Source organism: Protopterus annectens, chromosome 12.part0, assembly GCF_019279795.1.
Source record: "Protopterus annectens isolate FY-2018-M chromosome 12.part0, PAN1.0, whole genome shotgun sequence".
Classification (NCBI taxonomy): domain Eukaryota; kingdom Metazoa; phylum Chordata; order Ceratodontiformes; family Protopteridae; genus Protopterus; species Protopterus annectens.
Genome location: NC_056746.1, coordinates 276,723,409 through 276,747,032, shown reverse-complemented (window position 1 = coordinate 276,747,032; position 23,624 = coordinate 276,723,409). Strand labels below are relative to the sequence as shown.

General features: G+C 41.4%; 1 protein-coding gene across 2 annotated transcripts in view; it reads left to right on the top strand.

Moving 5' to 3' along the window:
* SRL (sarcalumenin) overlaps positions 1-23,624 on the top strand; it is a 432,041-nt gene that overhangs the window by 273,346 nt on the left and 135,071 nt on the right. Inside the window, exon 5 of one of the 2 annotated variants that reach the window (XM_044089335.1) lies at positions 16,252-16,287. The exons of the other annotated variant lie outside the window; for it this stretch is intronic. Coding sequence (XP_043945270.1) covers positions 16,252-16,287 — 36 coding nt within the window. The remainder of the gene's footprint in view (positions 1-16,251; positions 16,288-23,624) is intronic. 2 annotated transcript variants of the gene reach the window in all.

Here is a 23,624-nt window from a genome sequence, read left to right as displayed (position 1 = left end):
CATGTGCATACCTAGGAATAACTATAAACTACAAAAAATCTCAACTGTCTCCAACTCAGAGTTTAGAGTTTATAGGGGCAGTGCTGAATACGACAACAACTGTAGCATCCCTTCTCCCAGTGAGACTTCGGAAAATCATAGCCCAGTTTCAAAAGTTAATTCACAAGAAGAAGGTAACTGCTTACCTAATTTTACAGGCCCTAGGTTCTATGGCAGCGACAATAACTCTAGTTTCCCTAACCAGATATCACATGAGAATTCTGCAGTGGCTGCTGGCATCTGAATGGTCTATGATATAACAACCCACATCAGACCAGATTTTGATCACCAATCATTGCAGAAAAGATCTAGCTTGGTAGATTCACTCCAAAGAAATTCTTCTGGACTGCCCCTTCGTCCTTCCAGAACCCAAGGTCATAGTGACCATGGATGCCAACTAGATGGGGTGGAGGGCATTTTCTGGGCAAGACAGTCCAAGGCACTTGGTCCACTTAGAGGCTAACTTGCATATCAATGTTCTGGAACTAAGAGTGGTGCTTTTAGCATTGCAAGGCTTTCAAACAGCTCTTCTTGTGGGAACAACTGAAATTCAAACAGACAATATGTCAGTATTTGCTACATCAACATATAGGGAGAAACCAAATCTTATCCCCTTTGTTGAGAAGCACTCAGAGTGTGGCAGTGGGTGATCTCTTCCAGCCACTTTCTGATAGCAATGCACATTCCGGGGAGTTCTGAGCAGATGTATTCTAGAGCCTCACAAGTGGTCTGTCAATCCAAAAGTAACGGAAAAGATTTTCCGTTGATGGGGCCAGCCTTGTATGATCTGTTTGGCTCTCCCCTAAACAACAAGTGCAGCAACTACTTTGCCTTGATTCCCCCTTAGGGGAAGTCACCAGGAGATGCTGTTCTCTACACCTGGCCCCCAAGGCTACTATATGCCTTTCCCTTGATACTTCTAATTCCAAAATTCATATAGAAAGCACTCAGCCAGAAGAGCAAAATAATCCTCATCGCACCTTATTGGCCTCAACAAATATGGTTCCCCTTTCTTTGGCCTTATCTGATTCAATGACCTTGGACTCTGGACCCATCTCCAAAACTTCTTTAACATCCATACAGACTAGTTCATCCAGGCATTCTGAACCTCAAGCTGACAACATGGTTCTTCCAGTTCCATTAATTGTCAGGTGAGTTAACCCTTCTTCCCTGGTACACCAAATTCTTCTAGCTTCTCATAAGCCTTCCACCCATAAACTACATACTAGTAAATGGAAGAAATTTATCATTTGGGCTCATGATGGGGATATTGACTCATTTTCCGCATCTACTGAAAATGTTTTAGATTTCTTAGCCTCTCTTTTCAATGCAGGAGCTTCCCCATCTACCATCAGAATACAGCTTGCAGCAATTTCATATTTCAATAATGGTCTGGAAGAACCTTCCTTGGCTTCTCATAGAGTTTGTAAAGCATTTTTAAAAGGAACACTGTTGTTAGAAGCTCCTTTGAAAGATTCTGCTCACCCTTGGAATCTTAACCTAATGTTACAATCCATCGTGCATTCTCCCTTTGAACCATCTGCAGACTGTGATCTGAAGTATTTGTCATGGAAAACATTTTTGGTGGCAATAACCTCTGCTAGAAGGATTTCAGAACTCCAAGCTTTATCATGTAGACCACCTTATCTGATTTTTCATAAAGACTGAGTTTCCTTATGGACAAACCCCACCTTTCTACCAAAGGTAGTGTCAGAGTCTAATATCAATCAGACTATTAATTTACCAGTATTCTTTCCCAATTTTTATAACAAAGGTGAATACTGTTTGTAATAAAACAAAAAAAAAAATCTCTTGTTTTCCTGCCTTACTGAACTAGAGTAGTCCAGTTTCAGAGTTGCTGATCCCTGGGCTTTGTTTTTAGTTCCTGTTACTGATTCATTGCCTTATTAGGGAGGAGGGAAGTTTCTTTGCTTACCAGTGGGAGTGGGAAGCACTGAGCAGCCTTTCTGTCCGATTTGGTGAAGTTTCAGCCAGAAACTAGTAGTCCATTGGTTGTTTTGGGCCAATTCCTAGCTCCTTTCAGCCCCCTGCTATAAAACACGCTAAACACGCGTTTTCCAGCTTGTACCAACTCAGCACAGATCCTCGTGGTGGCCTGCAGGGTGATCCAAGCAGCAGAGAGCTAAAAGAATGACTTTCTACCAGATATAAGTATTTTTGTGGCTTTCCCACTGTTATTTAAGCTAGCAACTGCATTTCGCCTGTTTTATTGCTACTTTAAGTGATTTCTGCATTTTACACTGTTTATTGCACTTTAAGTTACTAATTGTTGCAAATTGTTTCTGTAGGCTACACACTAAAGCTAGCCGATTTACAGCAATTACTGTCTGTTTTCCTTGTCTCTGTAATAAAACAAAAAAATCTCTTGTTTTCCGCCTTACTGAACTAGAGTAGTCCAGTTTCAGAGTTGCTGATCCCTGGGCTTTGTTTTTAGTTCCTGTTACTGATCCATTGCCTTATTAGGAAGGAGGGAAGTTTCTTTGCTTACCAGTGGGAGTGGGAAGCACTGAGCGCCTTTTGTCTGATTTGGTGAAGTTTCAGCCAGAAACTAGTAGTCCATTGGTCGTTTGGGCCAATTCCTAGCTCCCTTCAGCCCCTGCTATAAAACACGCTAAACGCGATTTAGCTGAGTTACCACTGTTGCACACAAGAGCAGCGGTTAAACAAGGTTAAACTATTTGGGCCATCTAAATTCCACTCTTCCAATTTTCCCTTAAAACTACCTTCCTCGAGCTGTACTGCTGATCTAACCAGCATATCCTATAACTGAAAAGTTTATCTCTACTTGATTCCCAAGTAGACTATTCTCTATCTGTAAAGCCTAGCACTTACTCCTACAGTACTTGCACCTTGATAAAGCACTCTTATTATAGATAGTACCCCACCAGCCTAAAACCCACTTCCGAGTCCTTTGAAAGTCTCTTTATCTACTACTTCTAGTATGGGATCAGTTGCTAGTGTCCTCTCCAGCTCAACTGGTGAACCTGGGAATATTGAGGCAATGTTACAACTGCCTCATGTACACAGACAATCCTCTCCTTCTCCCACAAAACACAAATACATGCTAGAGATGCAACTATACGGCCAAACTGGAGGCTGAGCTCTCTCAACATAGGACTGGCAAGACCAGACAGGAGGAGAAGGTAACCACACACAATACATACCCAGTCACACATGGTACCATCACAACTTCAAATCATACACATACTCACACAAAGACATACTCGGAGGCTCTGATCAAAAATTTACCAAAACAGCAGAGGCCACCAAAGCAGACACCCAAACAACTACCACCTCACGACCCAACACATGCAACACATAGACCACACAGTCAGAGTGTCAAACAGTCACAGCCCTTAAGGCCAAACAAAATGCCAGACACACTTGTCATTGGTGATTCCATAGTCAGACACACTGACGCCCCGCCACCAGACTGAGTAAAGAGAAGGTCACAGTAAGCTGCCTGTCAGGCGCTAGAATCACATAACGCAAGCACTCAGGTCTCTCAACAGCAGGTACGACTCAGTCATTGTCCACGCTGGTGTCAACGACCTGAGACGCACCTCCTTGGACTACATGAAAAGGGACATCGAGGAGCTCTCTGATTATGTAGCCCAGGCAGGTATGACCCTGACCTTGAGCAGTATCCTACCTTCACCTAGAATGATGCCACAATACAGTGATAAGATGATCAGCTTTAATAATTGGCTTAAATTCTGGTGTCATTCAAAGGGGATCCAATGTCTGTCTGCCTGGGATGACATGCTGGACAAGCCACGCTTCGCAAGGGCTTGCACCTGTCACCCTGGGCTTCCGGATATTGGCAAAGGCTCTTGCCACCCCCCTAGTGCCTTTTTAGGCAAGGCTCAAATTCTAAACCTACCACCCTAGAACACCAAAAAGGAAAAAACTAAGGGTAATGCTGCTCAATGCCAGAAGTCTCAATCTCAAGATGCACTTTCGAGGCCCTTCTCAATATGGAGAACATCGATGTCTGTGCTGTGACAGAAACCTGGTTCAAGGCTCCTGAGAGCACCCCAGCACTAACAGGTTTCACCTCATATCATGCGTTCCGCCCCAAAATCCGGACAACACCAAGAAAGGAGGGTGTCCATATTCATAAAGGACACCCACACCTCAAGGTTGGTGGCAACGCATGATGCATCGGAGACCATCCAGGTGCAATTAACCATAGGCAAGACTGCTCTGCAATTTGTAGCATGTTACAGGCCACCCTCTCAAACTCAGGAACCTCACATGGCCTTCCTGAAAACATTGGAGGGATAAATGTATCTCCAAACACCATCATACTAGGTGACTTTAACTACCCTAATATAGACTGGGAACACTACTCAAGCCCGAACACTCTAACCCAAAGATTCCTGGAGTTCATAAACTCAAATGCCATGGAACAACTAGTCACCATCCCCACAAGAGGAGAAAACATACTTGATCTCATCATCACGAACATGGGATCAAAATGTTCAACACCGAAGTATACCCCTCACTGGTGAGATCAGATCATAAACTAATCTCGCTGGAGGTCCTCATCCCGCCCCACCTGAAACAAAAGACCACAGTGAAAAACTTCTCAAAAGCCGATTTCACACTTCTAAAAACTAGTGTGGTCTCCTTTAAGGCCCCTGAGCCAGTGGTAAACATTACTCAAACCGCTGAATCACTTACAAATGCCTTCTACCAGCACCTACAGGACTGCATGGATCAGGCAATCCCAAACAAAACTAAGACTCTCTGTACCAAAGGCAGCGTCAGTCTGGTGGACCCCAGCCATAAACAAGCTCTACAACAAAAGGAGGAAGCTACTACAAGATAGAGCAAAATCCTTGAAAGGTAAGACACCTTTGATCATTATAAGTAAAAACTAAGAGCTCTCATAAAATCATCCAAGGCAAATTTTGAGAGAAAAATCGCCAAGGACTCTAAAGAGAATCATAAGGCCTTCTTTAGCTATGTTAGAAACCTAGGAGGAAACTCCCAGATATGCTCAGAATTAGTTCAAAATGATGTGAAAATTACTGAACCTACACACATTGCCAACATACTGGCTGACAGGTTCAGTGCAAACTTCTCCCCCCCCAAAAGGAGAGATATCTATTCCAGAGGATTGTAGCCCCCAAACATCTCCAACGCCCAGGTGAGAACTGCCCTCACTAAGGCAAAAACACAGCATCCATGGGACCGGATGGTGTCCCCGGCTGTGTGCTTCATGAACTCAATGAGGAATTAAACCCACAGTTAGGACAGCTGTTTAATCTTAGCCTCACCTCAGGATACCAAGGAGTGGCGCGGCGACTGTGGTCCCACTTCATAAGGGCGGTGCCTCCACAGACCCTGGAAATTACCGCCCCATTAGCTTGACAAGCCTTATCTGCAAAGCCATGGAGAGGATCATAATGGAACTCATAAATAAAGACATAGGGAACTTGCAGACTTTGGATCCAACTCAGTTTGGCTTTGTCAAAGGCAGATCCTGCCTCTTAAACTTGGTTGACTTTTCGAGACAGTCACCAAGGCCATTGATGAGGAAAGGCAGTCCATACAGCCTACCTCGACCTGGCAAAGGCCTTGACACAATACCCCACTCAGGTATCATCGAAAAACTCATCAGCTTGAATGTAAACCCATACATCACAAGATGGGTTGCAAACTGGCTAAGTGACAGAACCCACAGGGTCAGAGTTGCTGGAGCCATGTCAGACTCAAAGCCTGTCACAAGTGGTGTCCCACAGGGCTCAGTCCTGGGTCCACTCTTGTTCGGCATCTACTTTTCTGAAGTACAAGCAAACACAGGAGGGTTATGGCTGACAAAGTTTGCAGATGACTGCAAACTGGGCCATAGTCGAAAACACATCTGACACAGATATCCTCCAGAAGGGCCTCACAGAAATGGATAACTGGTGCCAGAGCCATGGCCTGAAGTTAAACGCCAAAAATGCATAGTCATACCCTTTGGGAAAAACAAGGCTACCCCTAGCTACCATATAGGTGGCAATCCACTGAGCACAGAAAAAGTCATCAGAGATCTGGGGACCCAGGTTGACAGTAGCCTTTCGTTTGACACTCATGTTGCTAAAGTAGTTAGGAAAACCTTCTATATCACCCACCTGATCATGAAGGGATTCACATCTAGATCAAGGAGGTCATCGTCCCCTGTACTCATCACTTATTAGACCTATGATTGAGTACAATGCCGAATGTATCTGACCAGACACCTGCTGCAGCTTGAAAGGCCCCAAAAGTTCCTCACCAAAAGGATAAAGGGTCTCAAAAATATGTCTTATGCTGCCCGACTGAAAGAACTCCAGCTCTATTCAGTCTCATACCGCTTGCTCAGAGGTGACCTGTGCCTGACATATAAGGCCATGTCAAACCCAGATTTGATGAATATGCTTCACCTCAAAAATCTAGATCCTCAGAACCACAAGGGCGGAGACTTAAACCTTGACACGGTTATAAATAGAACGTGCTGGAGGGACAGATTCATCACCCAGAGACTCCCTATGCTGTGGAACAAAATCCCGGTACATGTGAGGCAGAGCACCTCTCTGGTCTTGTTCAAGAGGAATCTTGACCAATGGATGGGAGATTGCAGATATACCCCAGGGATTACTTCAGCGTCACTGCTTGACAGAGGCACAGCAAAATGATAGGCATAGTTTTTATTCAAACTAAAGGGGTGGCGAAAGCCACATAACTATGGGCTAGGCTTATAAATGCCCTTGGGCAGATAGCCTAGTATGAACCTATGAACCTATGAACCTATTCACAGTCAGTTATGCTTTTGTCTTCACAGAACAAAAAGCATAAGAAAATATGACCAGTTATGTGTTTCCTTTTCTCGTGCAAGGTTTGGTAAACCAGTCAGCAAAGTGATCTTAGCTGTGGCTCAAGGATTGTATATCCTTCATCTATAATAAAAAGAGAATTGATTTGCCAAGGTCTGTTAAGGCACATTCTACAAGGTCTACAGCCACTTCATCAGTTTTCCATTCAAGAGCTTCTATGGATGATATATGTGCAGCAGCAACTTGGGCTTCTCCTCATACCTTTATTATGCACTACAAATTGGATTTGGTCTCTAGGGAAGAACATTTTTTGGTTCAATGGTGCTCAGAAATATACTTCCGTGAATCTTCCCTGGATCTAAGGGAACTGGGGACTCTGCCCCATATATCAAGGATAAAATGAAAATTGACAATATCAGGTAAAGAAGTTATGTAATTACCATAACATTCCATCCGGGTTGTCCATTTTCATTTATTCTTGACTCCCCTCCTTCCATCCCCTGACCTTTGAAAACATTTTGATAGAATGGACTATATATTCTCAGCTTGTTGTAATCTTTAGGGTATAGCAGATATGGTCTCCTTTAAGGTTTCCTAATGTATACCTTTTCTTTCTAATCTGCAAACTCAATCTGAGGTAACTGAAAGAGAGGGATTGTGGGTAGAGGTGAAGCTCGAGAGTTTTTGGCTTGCGTGAGCTGTAGTAACGGCCGAGTCACTTCTGATGTCGGAACTGAACCTGTGAGTCAAGGATAAATGAAAAAGGACAACACAGATGAAACTTTATGGTAAGTACATAACTTCTTTTTTGATGCCACTGCCTAATGTATAACTGTATGCAAAGTATGCATTCATGTTAGTTTGACTGTTGTATTTAGCTCTTAATTTTGTACCACCCTTACCTTGTATCCAGGTCTCAAAGGCCACTCCAACTATCCAGTTAGCAGTTAAATAATAAATAATAATAAATAAATAAATAAATGTAGTTGTAAAATGGCATTCAGTTTAAAAGAGCTTCTCATATCTCTCTTTGTGCATCAGTTTACTAAGAACAGGAATATATATCATACGCTTGTAGGGCTAATACTGGGCAAGCAGTTACAAAGACCATTAACAGGTTAGCAAGATAAGCCCCTTGAATTGTTATGTAATTCACTAGTATTCATCCCTTTGGCAGAAAATGGCTTAAGTTTAGTAGATGTAAGGAGAACCTGTTGGTACCCTGTCTGCAGTATCTGCATCAACAAAACTTGGCAAAGATCACCTGGTGGTAGATTAAGGAAATCACAGTAATCTGACCTCAAAGACACTCTCCTTGTCTAGCAACCCCACTCTTCAGCACCCTATACCTGTTGTAGAAGTTTCTAAATCATGTTGCTGTTTGAACCCTGCAATTTAGATCAAGCTTTGCTGTCGGCCTTCCTCCAGGCCTATCATACCTTTTTTAATTTGTTTCCTTGTTTTGCCCTTGGCTATTTTCCTTGTGATTGTGGACCCTATGTTTGTCCACCTTTACTCCTCTTGTTCCTCCTAGTAACTTTCATATGTTCTTTATTGCCTATCCTTTGATGAGAAAAAAGTTACCCTTTTTGCTTGTCTAACATCCCCCTGTTTTTCTGTATTGCCTTACCCCCTCACTCCTTGCTAAGTACCTATGCTTTCTGTTCTTCCTTAATATCTTTTTGCTTACTGAGATCCTTCGTTTTCTTGATGAACTGTCCACCTACTCTTCTTTTATTTTTGTTTTGATATCTACTTCTTCCCCTGATCTTTTCAACTTTACTTTCTTTCTTCTGTCTTTCTGTGTTTTCCCTTCCTCGTTCTTTCTTTCTCTTACTCTCACTCTGTCTCTGAGATCTATACCTTGTCTCACAAAATGTTCATTTCTAATCTTTGCTATCTTTACATTAGTAACTGCCAACCTGCCTTCTCTGTGCATAGTGCATTATGCAAAGCACTCAGCCACCTTACAAAAGCTGAGCAACACTGCCATACTGTGTGGTTTGAATACTGGTAACTTGGTTGTGACAAAACCCTTTCCACTGATCTGCTGTGTGTGTCTACTAGGCCTTTGCCTGTTTTCCCTGTACCACCTGCCATTTTCTTGTTACCTGAGAATCTCCCCTTTTATTCTTCCCAGGCTGTATTTTACTAATTTGTGATACACAGCCACTCTGATCCTCAAGCAGCACTTTGAACATGTACAATTCTGCCTTTCTTTTGTTAGAGTCTTGAAATAAAATTTGTAGATTCAAGGAACAACTTTAACAGCTACAGTTATGGCTACAAGTTCGTAAAATACTTTATGCATACTGCATGTCCTCCCTGCGTTCATGTGGGTTTCTTCCAGGTGCTCCGGTTTCCTCCCACATTCCAAAGACATATGTCTGGAGCATTTCTCCCCTGGCCTCCACTGAAAATGATCTCTGTCCCATTTGGACTTTCCCGGTAGACAAATGTTAAATAAATAAATAAATGTCAACACATCTCTTTCTACTTCTAAGATAGCAAATGCTGCATAAAAATTACTCTTTCCTTAGTAGTCTTCTTAACTTAACACGTTGCCTTGAAATACCTCTGATAAGACCCTCCCTAGTCAGAAGATTGTAAAAGATTGGAAGTGGGGGGGGGGGGTAATTTGTGTGCTGTTAACACAGGCTCCCATGCTTTCATCACAGGCTCAGTAGTGAAACTTCTGCTGAACACAGTGCCTTTTAGCACATGCACTTAAAAGATCAATGCCACATAGAAGGTTGTGTACCTCACAAGTCCCTTCCAGAGACCTTGAAGTTGATTATATTAAGTAGAGGAGTGGGGGGTACAGTTCCCTGTTTGTATGAACGTAAGGATTTTGCCCCTAAAACACACACACACACACACACACACATACACACACACACACACACACACACACACACACACACACACACACACACACACACACACACACACACACACACACACACACACACACACACACACACATACACACACAAATGAAAATTTTTACTGTCAAAGAAATTATCCTTGCTTTTGTCAAGGCTTCCTTCACATATTTTTTTCACGTTCAGCACTATGTATGCGTGGAACTTGCCAATGACAATGGGATGCTTAGTGTTGCAGAATGGAACCATATAAGGCAAGCTAAATTCTTTCACAATTACACAGTGAAAATGTACCTTCCTGTAGAGGTTTTAGGCATTGCAGAGTTTTTGTGATTTTTAGAAATATTTAGCACCAAGAGTGGAGTTAGCCCAACTGAGCAATAACTGAAAAGCAGCCCAAGAAAGCTACCACACGTTTATGTATATACAGTACTGGAAAGAAGCTCTTATTGGAAATATTTCAAGTAGGCAGAGAAAAAGGAAGATCAAATGGAACAGCTCAGTTAGCTTATAAGTTTCAGATTTTGCCCAAGATAATTTATCATGAGTTGCAGAAAATAGCATACTGCAGTAGACTAGCTAGGTTCACATCAGTAATCATGCCACACTGACAATAGGTAGTTATCCCAGAGTGATCCTTAGAAAAGCAGACAAGATATCCTTACATTCACTGCTGCAGTATTCTTAACAGATAGGATTCCTTGCCGTGGAAGGCCGAACATCTGGCCAGTCTACCAAAGACTACTTGTTGCTTTTAAAAGGTACGCCGAACATCACCAAAATGCTCCTTGCATAGCGTAGGGCATAGAGGTGACATTCAGGCCTACCATAATCAGAACTTCTTTGCTGCCAGTCTGAATGTATCTTTTTTACCATCTGTCTGTTTACCTGCATCTGTTTTCTGCCAGTTGAATGCATTTTCATTTTCCAGTGGCTACCTACATCTGTTTGCTAACTTCTGTTGTGGTTCTAGATAAGTGCCCAGTTGGGGATTTTGTTTTTTCGTACTTTTTTTTGCTCCTTGGGGTTAATGTCATCCAGGAAGGGTAAATGCCAGTGTGGGAAGCAGATTCCCAATAAAGACCACTATGGTAAGTGTCTTTTTTTGTCTAGAAGCTTCTCATGACCATATGTCTTGTTCTATTTGTCAGGCATTCATTCTGGAAACCCTTCACAGTAGATTTTCTTCCATTTCCTTGTATCTTGATAACCAGCATCTTAAGCTTCTCGCTAAAGATACAATGAAAGGAATCTCCTGCCCCAAGGGTCAGCCATTAGGAAAGAAGAAGGCCTAGGGGAGTTCCTCAGTTTTTAGTTAGGGAAGAAGTTCCTACTACAGTTCTCGACTGCTGTCCTGGGTCTGAGCCTTCTAAGTTTTTTGGAGGGGAAGTGGAGGGGATGTTCCCTTAAAAATGAAACAAAAAATTAAACATGTTTCTTCTGCTCCTAGGGATCCACAAAGTGAGTGGCAGGCCTTCACTCAGGGGCTATTTACTGCTTTAATGTACTTAAAGCCTCCTCAAGGGGTTTCATTTCCTGCTCCTTCTTGGTCTTCTACTCAACTTAAAAGGCCTAGAGAACAGGATTTTTCTGAGGATTAGTCCGATCTGGGTAATGAATCCCTGACTTACTCTCCTCCAATTCCTTGTCCTTTAGCTAGGGGTCAGAGGAGGAGGAATCTATTAGTCCAGATATTCCCTTTGAGGAAATTTTCTTTGGGGACATACTCTCTAGGATGATGGATTTTTTTAAGTTGGATTGCGCTCAGGTCTCTGATATCCATAAGAGATACTATGAGTTGCTGCAGTTGGAATCCCCTAAACTTGCAGCTACTCCTGTTTTGGCTGCTTTGTTGGATGATTTTTTCCAATGCCTCTCATGCACCTAATTCTCTGCCCCCTGCTCCCAAGAAGCCTGACAGGTTTTATAGGGTGCTTGAGAATTGTTCTTTCCAATATAAATGTCCCGCTGCTGACCCCTCTCTCATGTCTGTAGCCTCTGGTAAGCTGTCTCAATTGCTTCCTTTGCCCAAGTTATTGCCTTCTGACAAGGATAACAGAACTATGGAAAGGTTGGGTAAGAAAGTTTACACTTCTGCTACGCTAGCTTTTAGGGCTATTAATTATCAGACCTATATATCTAGGTATGTGTTGGCTCTTCTTTCTCAGGCCTGTCAACTTATTTCTGATTTTTTCCAGACTCCGAGGGTAAAACTTCTGTTCTTTCCTTCCAAGGGACTTCCTCTCAAGTCATTTGTCATTTTATTCAATGTAGTTATGATGCAGCAGATGCCTCTTCTAGGGCTGTTGTTTTTGGTTCAGTGATGAAGAGGTTTTCTTTGCTTAGGCTTCAACCTCTATCTGATGATATTAAAGCTAAGTTGATGGACGTTCCTCTGGATTCTAAACTTCTGTTTGGGAAGCTGTTGCTGGTTTATTTAAGACCCTTCAGGATAAGGGTAAGGCCTTACAGGAGCTTACACATGTGTTTGTTTCTCCTGTGCCTAAATTTCAGAGAAACTACCCCGCTAAGCCTGCCTTTGTTCATAGACAATCCCACCTTTCTGCTAAAGGTAGGAAGAATGGCAAACTGGCTTTTCTTGCTAAGGCTACTCAGTTTTCAGGAACTCCAAAACTTTTCTTTCCAGACAAACCAGGTGCTGTATGACTATCTTCACTAAACAACAGAATAAAAAATAAAAATAAAAAAAACACAGAGAAAGCAAAAAACACCAACTGCAGAAACATAATATCCAAAATTGTTTAATACTCGAGTGCCTCGGCTAGCAAGCCTTTCACATGACTATCTGTCTCTTCCCAGCCACATTTCTGTATCTCTTCATTTTTCTCTTTCTCTTCCTGTTTGGCTTCGTATCACTCAGGATTCTTGGGTTCTGTCAATTATTTGTCAAGGATACTTCATGGTGTGGAAATTCCATCCTGTTTTTATGGGAATTCCTCAGCCTCCTCGGGAACAACTTCCCTTTTTCCCAGAGGTTCTTCAAAATCGCTTGACTCATGGTGCTATTCAATAGGTGCATGTGTCCCAAAGGGGGAAGGGGTTCTATTCCAGACTGTTTCTAGTGCCCAGAAAAGAGGGCACGGGAGACCTATTCTAGGCCTTTCTCATCTAAATACTTTGCTAAAAGTGCCTTCCTTTCGGATATTGTCCCTTCAGATTCTGTTTCCTCTCTTTCTCCCTCAGGCCTATACGGTGTTTCTGGATGTCAAGGATGCTTATCTCCATATTCTGATATATCCTCTTTTCAGGAAGTTTTTGCTTTTCTCTGTTGCTTCCTGGCATTTTCAGTTCTGTGCTTTGCCCTTTATCCTTTCTACTGCCCCACTGGTGTTCACCAAATGCCTTGTTCCTGTGATTACCTTTTGCAGGCTTGGAGGGATCCAGATATTTCCTTAACCAGATGATTTGTTGATTCAGGTGTCCTCTCCAGAGACCCTTTTGCAAAATCTTCATTTTGCAGTTTCCATTCTTCAGAGCCTAAATTTCAAAAAAAATCTTCTCTGACTTCTTCTTAGGATCATGTTTTTCTGGGTTGCAGGATTCAGACAGTGCCAGTGCTTGCATTCCTCCCCCCTCCAAAGGCCCGAACTCTCATTTCCTTCTTTTACACTCTTCTTCCTCTGGCTTCCATTACTGCCAGGAGTTTCTAAGAGCTCTGGGTTTCATGGCATCCAACATTCCTATGCTCCTTCTGGCCAAATTTCACATGAGAAAGTTTCAGTGGTTTATGAAGTCAGTGTGGCTCCAACATGCACATCCTCTAGACTTTGTAGTTCCTCTTCTTCCGTGTCTCAGACAGGTGGATTCAGCAGTTGTCTCTGAATCCAGGATTCCTTTTCATCCCACTCTTCCCTCTCAGGAATTGTTCACAGATGCTTCAACATGGGATAGGGGGCCACATTTCACTCCCTAAAAGTACAGGGTGTGTGGTCACCTCGTCAGCAGAAGGAGCATATCAATGTCAAAGAGATGAGAGCTTTTCTAATGGCTCTCCAGGACTTTCACCTTCTTTTCTCTCCAACACCTCTCAAGGTGTTCACAGACAATACCACAATGATATGGTATATCAACAAACAGGGAGGAACAAGATCTTATCTTCTTTGCTGGTTGGACCTTCTGGTATGGGATCTTGCTGTCAAGTATCAAGTGACTGTTCAGGCAGTTTATATCCCTTCTGGTCAGAACATTGTGGCAGACACTCTGAGCAGGTGCTTAACTCAGTCCCACGAATGGATGTTTCACAGGGATGTGTTTCTGGACATTATCTACCAGTGGGGTACTCCTCAAGTGGATCTTTTTGCCTCCCCACTGAACAGACAACTTCCTCTGTTTTGCGCCATATTCTTAGGTCCTCTGGTGTAGAAGATGGATGTCCTCTTATTTTCTTGGAAGGGGATGTTTCTTTATGCATTCCCTCCTCTTCCTCTCATTGCAAAAGTCTTGTTCAAGATTCAACATGATGCTCACAAAATCTTGTTGGTGACTCCCTTTTGACACTGGTTCCCTCTATGTCTTCATCTAGTCAGGGGCAATCATCACAGGTTACCTCACAGGATGGACCTAATCACACAAGACAAGAGATCTCTCATCCATCCCCACCTGTCTACACTTCAACTGAAACTGTGAGCGATAGGATTTTGATTCCTCACAGACAGCTTTTTTCTGAGGAGGTGCTGCAAGTCCAGCAGTAGGTCAGGAAACCTTCTACTAGGAAATCCTACTTATCCAAATGGAAGAGGTTTTCTATTTGGTGTCTCTCTCATAACCTGGACCCACTTACTGTAGATGCTTCTTTGGTTCTGTCTTATTTGTGTGAGTTGTTCAATGCTGTTTTGACTTATTCTTCTGTTAAGGCCTACTTATCAGCTGTCTCTGCTTGTCTGCCTTTTTCTCCTCCTTTAGCATATAAATCTGAGGTTAAACAATTTCTTAAAGACATTCTTAATATTGGACCTCCCAGAAAGCCTGTTTCCCCTCCCTTGGATCTTAATTTTGTTATGGAGAAGATGACTCAGGCTCCTTTTGAGCCTGCTGCTTCAGTTTCCTTGTTACTTTGTTCCTGGAAGACTGTTCTTTTGTTAGCGCTTACTTCTGCCAGATGGGTGCCTTGAGTTGCAGGCCCTTATGGCTTGTCCTCCTTTTTTGGTCTTTCATGAGGACAAAGTGTCCTTGCACACTAACCCGCCTTTTATGCCTAAGGTGGTTAATGAGCTATCACTTAATTAGTCTATTAATCTGCCTACTTTTTTCTCCTGTCCGCAATCTGACAGTGAGAGGGTGCTGCATACTTTGGATGTGCATAGGCAACTCAGGGCTTATTTGGATAAGGCTAAGGGTATTAGAAAATCATATCATTTATTTGTTTCTTTTCATCCTAGATCTTTGGGACTTGCTGTATTCAAGCAAACAATTTCTTCTTGGATTTCTAAGGCCATTTCCTTTTGTTGAACTTTCCTGTCAAGAGCCTTCCTTCTTCATTTAAGGCTCATTCTACTAGAGCTGTGGCTTCTTCGGGTGCTTTTTTCAAGGGCTTACATACTAATTCTATTCTTGATGCAGCTACCTGGACTTCTGTGCATACCTTTACCAAGCACTACAAGTTGGATGGTATCTCTAGAGCTAGGGCTGGTTTTGCTGGTGCCATTCTTCTTGGCTTTTTAGGGGGCTCTTCTGCACCTTCCCCCTCCCAAATTTCCTCTTGAGCTTTGACACTCTCTCATCTGTTAAGAATACTGTGGCAGTGAAAATAAGGACATAGTACAGTTGTGTAAAATCTTACTATAATGTTAAATGTCCTTGCCTTCACTGCTGCAGTATTCGCTCCCTCCCTCCATCCCTGTAGTCTTTTGCCTTCCTGGATGTGCTGGTTTCCTCCTGGGTTTCTTGGACTGTGTTCCTACTGGGGCATTCACTTCTGATTGTGGTAGGCCTGAACATCACCTATATGCCATACGCTACACAAGGAGAATTAGGGTGATGTTCGGATTAACTTTTAAAAGCAACAAGTAGTCTTTGGTAGACTGGCCGGATGTTTGGGCTTCTACAGCAGGGAATCCCATTTGTTATGAATACTGCAGCAGTGATGGCAAGGACATCTATCATTATGGTAAGATTTTACACAACTTTACTCCTTTTTTAATCCCAGGCATTTCATGTTCCTTGAATGTGAAATGAACTAAAAACATATTGTTTGTTTTTGGTGCTATTGTGGAAAGGGAATGAAGCATCTAATACCGTCATACATCATCTGTGTCACTGTGCTATTGTTATTATTATTATTATTATTATTATTATTATTATTATTATTAATTTCACTATAACAACTTTTTCAGTTATTTTATAATGCATTCATTATTTCTCCTTTTTCAGGAAGTATTTGATGCTACTTTTCAACATTTTTTTTGCTTTCATTGCGTCCATGATGTAGCCAATTACAACCCCTACTCACTTTTTTCCTTTCCCATTCTCATTGTTAACAGCCTACACTGGACGCACATTTTCCTCCTCAGCTTCAGGTTGGTATTCCTGCCTGCAATCTGCATGCGCTCCTTGGTCATTCTGCTCTTTTAATAGCTTGTTAAATTGAACTGTGAGAAGCCTGGCAAGCTATAACTTGCTCATTTGATCTATGTCAGAGATCTCAAGCAGGATATCAAGCTAAGCTGTGTGCTACAGAAGTATTCCCAGCAACTGTCATTGCCTTCTTCATCAGTGGAAGCATCTGCTTCTCAGTTTCCTATAAACCCCACCAACCTCCTTTATTTTTCTTTTGTATATTTTATTAGCGATAGCCATATTTGCAAGTTTATTCATGCAAGAAAATGTTCTAAAATAAATGTTGTGCAATGCACAGATGTTGAGAAGTCTCACAGTCTGCTGCCTGTGCATGCTTTTTGAACTGTTCATTTGCCTTTCTCAAATATTTAAATGTTTTAATCATGCTGTAATAAGAAATTATTTTGCAAGCACACCAGACAGCAGGTTTGTGAGCAGGTATAAATTAATAGGTGTGTGTGTGTGTGTATGTGTGTGTGTGTGTGTGTGTGTGTGTGTGTGTGTGTGTGTGTGTGTGTGTGTGTGTGTGTGTGTGTGTGTGTATGTGTGTGTTACACTTTTTACTTCATAATCGATTGAGTGACTTATTTGCTAGCTGAGTAACTACATACGTCAGGTGCACAATTTAGACAAATACAGCCTGGACTCAGTATTGGCCCAGAGACAGCAATAAAGAAGTCAGAGTATAAAATGTATCCACTTTAGGCAAAAAAAAGAAATGGTGGGAGCTTTGAACAAGTAACATCGGTATGTAGTATTATGCAGTGTCATGAGTGAGTGTACAGTTCAAGAGCTCAAGAAGTACTAAGGGAATGAAAACATATTTAGCCATTGCCAAATTGAGGCAGTAAGTTCTTGGATGGGATTCATAAACCTTTGTACTTAAGTGCAAAAGATAGTTGTATCTAAGCGAAAGACATTGCATCAGCCATTTGCAGTTCTGCAAGCTCTGTTTGAACTTCTGAATTCACAAAACAAGTTACATCCCAGTGAGCTGCAAGTCTGACTCTTCTTTAGTGTAGCAGCAGTTCATACTGAGGTTCCTGGTGGAGAGCAGTAGCTACGATGCACAGCAGCAGAGAGTACTTTGGAACTGATTTTGCAGCTGCTGCACTCTGTAGCTACAGCTAATTTCACAAGTCCTGAACCTGTATTTATTAAGTAAATGCAGACCTTATCTATATGTATGAGACACACACACACACACACACACACACACACACACACACACACACACACACACACACACACACACACATACATACACATTTTACCTTTAAAATGTCATGCCTAATTTGTGTGATGCACACATGTGCAAAAGTAACTTTTCAAATGTATGTTTTAGCGAACAAAAAATGCCAAATTCACAACAGCGAATGCTAGTGAGCATTCACTGTTGTGAATTTGAAATTTTAAATGGAGATTAGGAAATGTACCCTTTCCCTCACTGTAGTGCGATCTCAGAGTTTGTATATATAAGTAACAGGGGATGTGGGGGGTGCAGGGGGGGCTTGGCCCTGTAAAATGTCTATAGCATAAATCCAGAAGTGCAAGTAGTTCTGGTCAAAGTCGACATTCCTGAGTTTCAACTTTCTTAAAGTGACCAGTTCACACGTGAGTGTTGGCAAGGTGTTGTTTTCAGCATTTTGGTTTGGGTAAGTGAACTGTAGAAAATGGGTTTTTCAACATTTTAAAGGTAAACCACACACATGTATATGCTCTCATTTGCACGCTAACACACAAAGACACAGGCCCACACACAAACACAAAAATTTGCACGCTCACACCCAAAGACACAGGCCCACAGACAAACACACACACACACACACACACACACACACACACATACACACAGTAACCTTATCTCATTTCAACATTAAATAGCTAAGGGCAATGGCTCACTACATGAAGAACATTTGTACTAAGTTATCTTGTAGCATAGCACACCACTTGACCTCCTTAATTAAATATTCATCAGAGCTTCTCTGGGGCACTTCATGAATTACTGTCTGTTGTGTAACAGCAGTGCTGTGTCTCCACACAATTTTTCACTGAGTTGCAAATGATTTCTTGAATTCCAGTCTTTGTTTGATGAAGAGCTGTTCTGTTGGCTTAGGTTCATAGGTGTTTACTAGGCTAATGACCGCAAGGGCCTTTTTAAGCCTAGCCATGAATCCCAAATCTGTGCCAAGTTCTGATACCCTTGACAAGTGTAAGCATGGGCCTGGGAGGTGAACCATTTACAGGTTACCCATGTCCAGTAGAGACACAGGTGCCAAAACAGAGATGAATTTCCAGTTTCCCATCCAATTGTCCAAGTTGCACTTGAATTGAGTTAGGGAGGAACTCTGCTTCACATGAATGGGGAGCCTGTTCTATAGATGGGGTAGTCTCTGGGATACATACTTATCTCTCCAGCAGATCCTGTTTATATCACAGCCAAGGTTTAAGTCTTTAGGAAAGGTAACTCTGGTGCTGTTTGTTTTGTGAATATGCAGGAGATCCATCAGAGTCGGGTCTGAAAAATGCCCTGTATGCCAGGCATAGATCTCCCCTCAAGCTCCTGTAGGAGACAGAACACAAGGATAGGGACTTGAGGTAGTCTCCATAGGACATTTTACTTATGCCCTGTATTCTTTTAGTGAGGGACCTCTGTGGATGTTTCACTTGTTGGATATGCCTGGTTAGGTACATACCAAAGGGGGCATTGTACTCAATGATAGGTCTGAGGAATGCCAAATACAGTGGAAGAATGACTTCCTTGGACTTAGATGCCATACCTTTGTTTATAAGTTGTGCAACATAGAATGATTTCCTCACCATGGTAGATAAGTAATGGTCAAAGGCTAGATTACTATCTATGTGTAGCCCTAAGCCCCTGACTACTGGGTCAGCTCTAAGGGGTGTGTTGTCAATATGATAGTTATTAGGGATGGATGACTTCTCAAAGGATACTATTGTGCATTTCTTAGCATTTAGTTTTAGTCCATGGCTCTGACACCAGTTGTTTGTATGTGTCAGCCCCTCATGAAGAACATTTGTGTCAGTGTGAGATTCAAATGACAGCTCCTAATTTGCAATAATCTGCAAATTTAGTCAGCCAGAGACTACTGACATTGGCCTTAACTCCTGAGAAGTAAATGCCAAAAAGGAGCAGTCCAAGGAATGATCCTTGAGGGACTCCACTTGTGACCAGACTCTTTGTAGAGGTGTTCTTCTCAATTCTAACTTCTTGGGTCCTGTCTGTGAGCCAGTTGGCTATCTACCAGGTGACATATGAGTTTGTACCTAACCTCCTGAGTTTGTTGACAATGCCCGAATGGGGTACTGTGTCAAATGCCTTGGCCAGGTCAAGGTAGGCAGTGTGAATGATTTTGCCCCCGTCCATTCCTTTGGTGACATTCTCAAAAAAGTCCACCAGGTTGAGTAGCATGATCTGCCCTTGATGAAATCAAACTGGGTCGGGACAGGTGTATGGAGGTTTACTATATCACTATTTATCATCTCCATGATAGTTATTTCCATGGCTTTACATATAAGCCAGGTGAGACTTAAGGGTCTATAGTTTCCAGGTTCTGTAGATGGCCCACCTTTGTGCAGAGGGATGACTGTTGCCTTTATCCATTCATGAGGCACAAAGCCTGTTTGGAGGCTACAGTTAAGTAGTAATTCCAGAGGTCCTGATATGTCATGTTTCATGCTATTTAGAAGGTAACCAGGGATATTGTCTGGGCCCATTGATGCAGTGTTCTTGGTCTTAAGAAAATATTTAAAAAAATTGCCCCTATTTTTTGGTCTTTGTACCTCCATTATTTTTTGGCTTTGTCCAGATTTCTTGAACTAAGATGCTGAGAGGTATGGCCCTGGAAGAAATATCAGCTGAGTCATACACACTGTGAACAAGGAGTTGTGACCTGTAAAATGGAAGAAACTAAATGAGTTAAAGCAGATTTTTCCTCACAAGAAGAAACTACAAACAAAACCTTTCATATATTTTCATTAATTAGTCAAAATAAACTAACATATGAGCCTGACAACTCAAACTTCTAAAAAAATCAAAGATGCAAAAGCATACAAATTTTCCCCATACTTATCAATAATCTTCCCATCTTTGACAGAAAGAATAGAATTAGAATTAAAATGTTTAGTATCAGCAGGATTAACTAAAAGCTATTGGTTCAGGTTTGGAATGAGTGTATAGAAACAAGGTTAAGGATCTTTATACATTCTATATGTCTTTTTAGGGGCAGCAGGTTGACTATCAGGGAAAATTGCAGGCAGTGACATCCTCCAAAGTTGAGAGAACTAGAGGAATGGGTGAAGGTTCTGGAAATTCCTTCCGTGACATCTCAAAATTTTCAGAGAGACTAAGAACCCTCATTGTTCTCCCACTGAAAACACTGGCACATTCTGGAAATAATCTCAGGGAAAGAAACCCCCATAGGGAGAAAACTGAACTCTCCTCAGAGTCTGAATCAGAAATCTGAAGAGAAAACCCTGTGGTTGTCCCTTTACCCACCTAACCAGATTCAGAATCTTAATATTTTACAGGAAAAGAGTCAGACCACCTTTCTTAGATCACCAACAACAGGTTAAAGTTATTCTTCTGCTAAGGTGCATCTAATGGCCATTTCTAACTTTCACGACAGTTTTAACTCCTTTTCACTACCATCAGTGAAAGGTTTTGAAGCTTCTCTCATGAGGTGCTTTTCTTATCAGGCCTCCTATCAAGGATTGTCCCTCTGTAGGACTTTAAGTACTCTTAAAATATATACTTTGGAAGATCCTTTTTTTTCTAGGGGTCATTACTTCCACTAAACGAGTGTCTGAATTACAAGCACTGTATGTCAAATCTGCATGAGAACAGAAAACTGCGTGTACAATCCCATAATTTCTGTCCAAGGTAGCCAATTCTCAGCCAGTCTATGGATCTGCTTGCATTATTTCCAATTGCTCCAACAGACTAAAACAATGAGTAAAAAAGTCACACAGAAAAAACAATTGGTTAAAAAACACAAAAAATCTAGTAAAGCTAGACTTTCCACTGTGTGACACCTTAAACCTCTTGTATCAGAGGCAACATGAGATATATGCAAATTACCCTTTAAGGATATCAGGTGTTTCAGCTAAATGCCATAAGAAGGCAGAAACATGCATGTCCACAGCTAGAGGAGTTTGGCTTTATTGGCCTGAAATTATCCATAAATAGACTTAAAAGTAAAAGAAAAAGACTTGGACATTCAGAATTGCCATTTAGCATTCTGCATCCATTCACTTTTCAACACCATACAAAAAACAGTGCAACTTAACGTGGTTGATAAAACCCACTTTTCTAGTGGGTAACCAAATGCACTACATCAAAAATCAGCTAACCTAGTGAGAAAGCTATGGTGAAAACATAGGTCTTAATGCAAACATATTATCTATATAAACATTATGTTACATAGAGTAAATTAAAACAATCTACACAAAACCATCAAGCTTTAATTAAATGAGGTCCCAAAATGACAACAGATCTCCATACATTTAAGTCAGGTCCTGCAGAATTGTGTTTCAAGCAGGCATCCTCAACAAAAAGGAAAAAGGGAAAAGCCCTGCAAGTAGGATCCAAGTGCATGGCAAAACAAACTATCAGTAACTGAAAAGATGCCAGCACAAAACTCAGTATGTATCAGCAACAAAACTACAGCAACACTAAGGTAAAACTTAAGTGTTTTAATACATATCGAACAATTCAATAATCCAGACCGATTTCAGCCTAACATGGCTTTCCTCAGTGGAACAAGAAAAGTACAAACAGGAAATGATGCACAAATGCAGGTTTAAATAAGGTCCATAGACCAATGAGGTACTTCCAAAGGATTTTAGGCATGCCCATAATACTGCCTGAAAGAAAAACTGGAAGGAAAAATACAAACTAAGAAATAAAAAATAACAAGTAAAATATAGATGATCCAAATAGCAAATATGGTAATAAAACATAAGTATGATAATACATTCAATATTGGATATATTAATTGGTTATAAATGATCATTTAAACCAGGAGAAAATAGTGCCCCTAGCTTGATAATCCAGTATTTCTCTTTTTGGTTGAGAATGGAATGCCATCCCTGTTTGTTGGATCTGTCACCCAAAAAACTATCTACAATACAAAATTGAAATCTAGCAGTATGATGTTGTGTGTAGTGCCTGAACAGAGCGTTGGTTTCTCTTTTGGTTTGAATGTCACTACGATGTTCCGACATGCGTAATCTCAACGCCGCCCGTGATGTCTGACCCACATAAAATGAACCACATGTGCAAGTCACACGATATACCACCCAATCACTATTACAGTTGCCAAAAAAATTTCATGTTAAAAATCCTGTCAGTGTTTTTACTGGAAAATTGTTTAGATGTGAATATAAATGGACATGATGAACAATGGCCGCATTGATAAGTGCCCCAAAGTTTGTCACCAGTCATCGTAAGTTGTTGATGTATAATGCCACCTGAACCCATCCTCTTATAATGTGAAAAAAATGAACTTAGTGTTCTCCCTCTACGGTAACCATATTGACAAGTGTTACCGACTAAGGAGGCAATATCCTCATTGGCAGTGAGGATGTTCCAATGTTTCATCATGGTATTTCTAATCAAATTGATGTTACGCCCATAGGTAGTAATAAACCGTAATCCTCCATCCTGTGCATCCCTATTTCTGTCACAATATTTGAGAAGGGAGGTTTTGGTGGAATTTGTTGCAAACTGACGTGCCAACTGAATGTCAGGCTCCTTGTATCCCCTGGTTCTAAATCTGTTGGTTAGATCTTGTTGTGATTCTTTAAAGTCATTTTCTGTGGAACAAATCCTGCGTATCCTGAGGAACTGGGATTGGGGTATATTCCGGATGATGTGGCTAGGGTGCATACTATTTGCATGTAATAAAGTATTGTATTGCAGGTATTTACGAAAGGTTTTGCTTCGTAAAGTACCATCTGGGTTCCTGATGACTGTTACATCCTAAAAGTTGATTTGATTTTGGTGATAAGTTGAAGTAAATTCAATACCCCATTTGTTATGGTTGAGGTATGACACAAATTCAGCCAAATATTCTTCATCGGAACGCCAAACTAACCAACAATCATCAAGATAATGTTGCCAAATATCCAGCTCCTCAAGATAGATGTTATGTGTTTGATCATAAATGAGTTGCTCCTCAATGTAGCCTATGAATAAGTCAGCATATAATTGGTTTGTTCAGGCACTTGTGTATCTAAGGTAGTAAATAAAGAATCTGTTGTTGTGGGTCCCGTA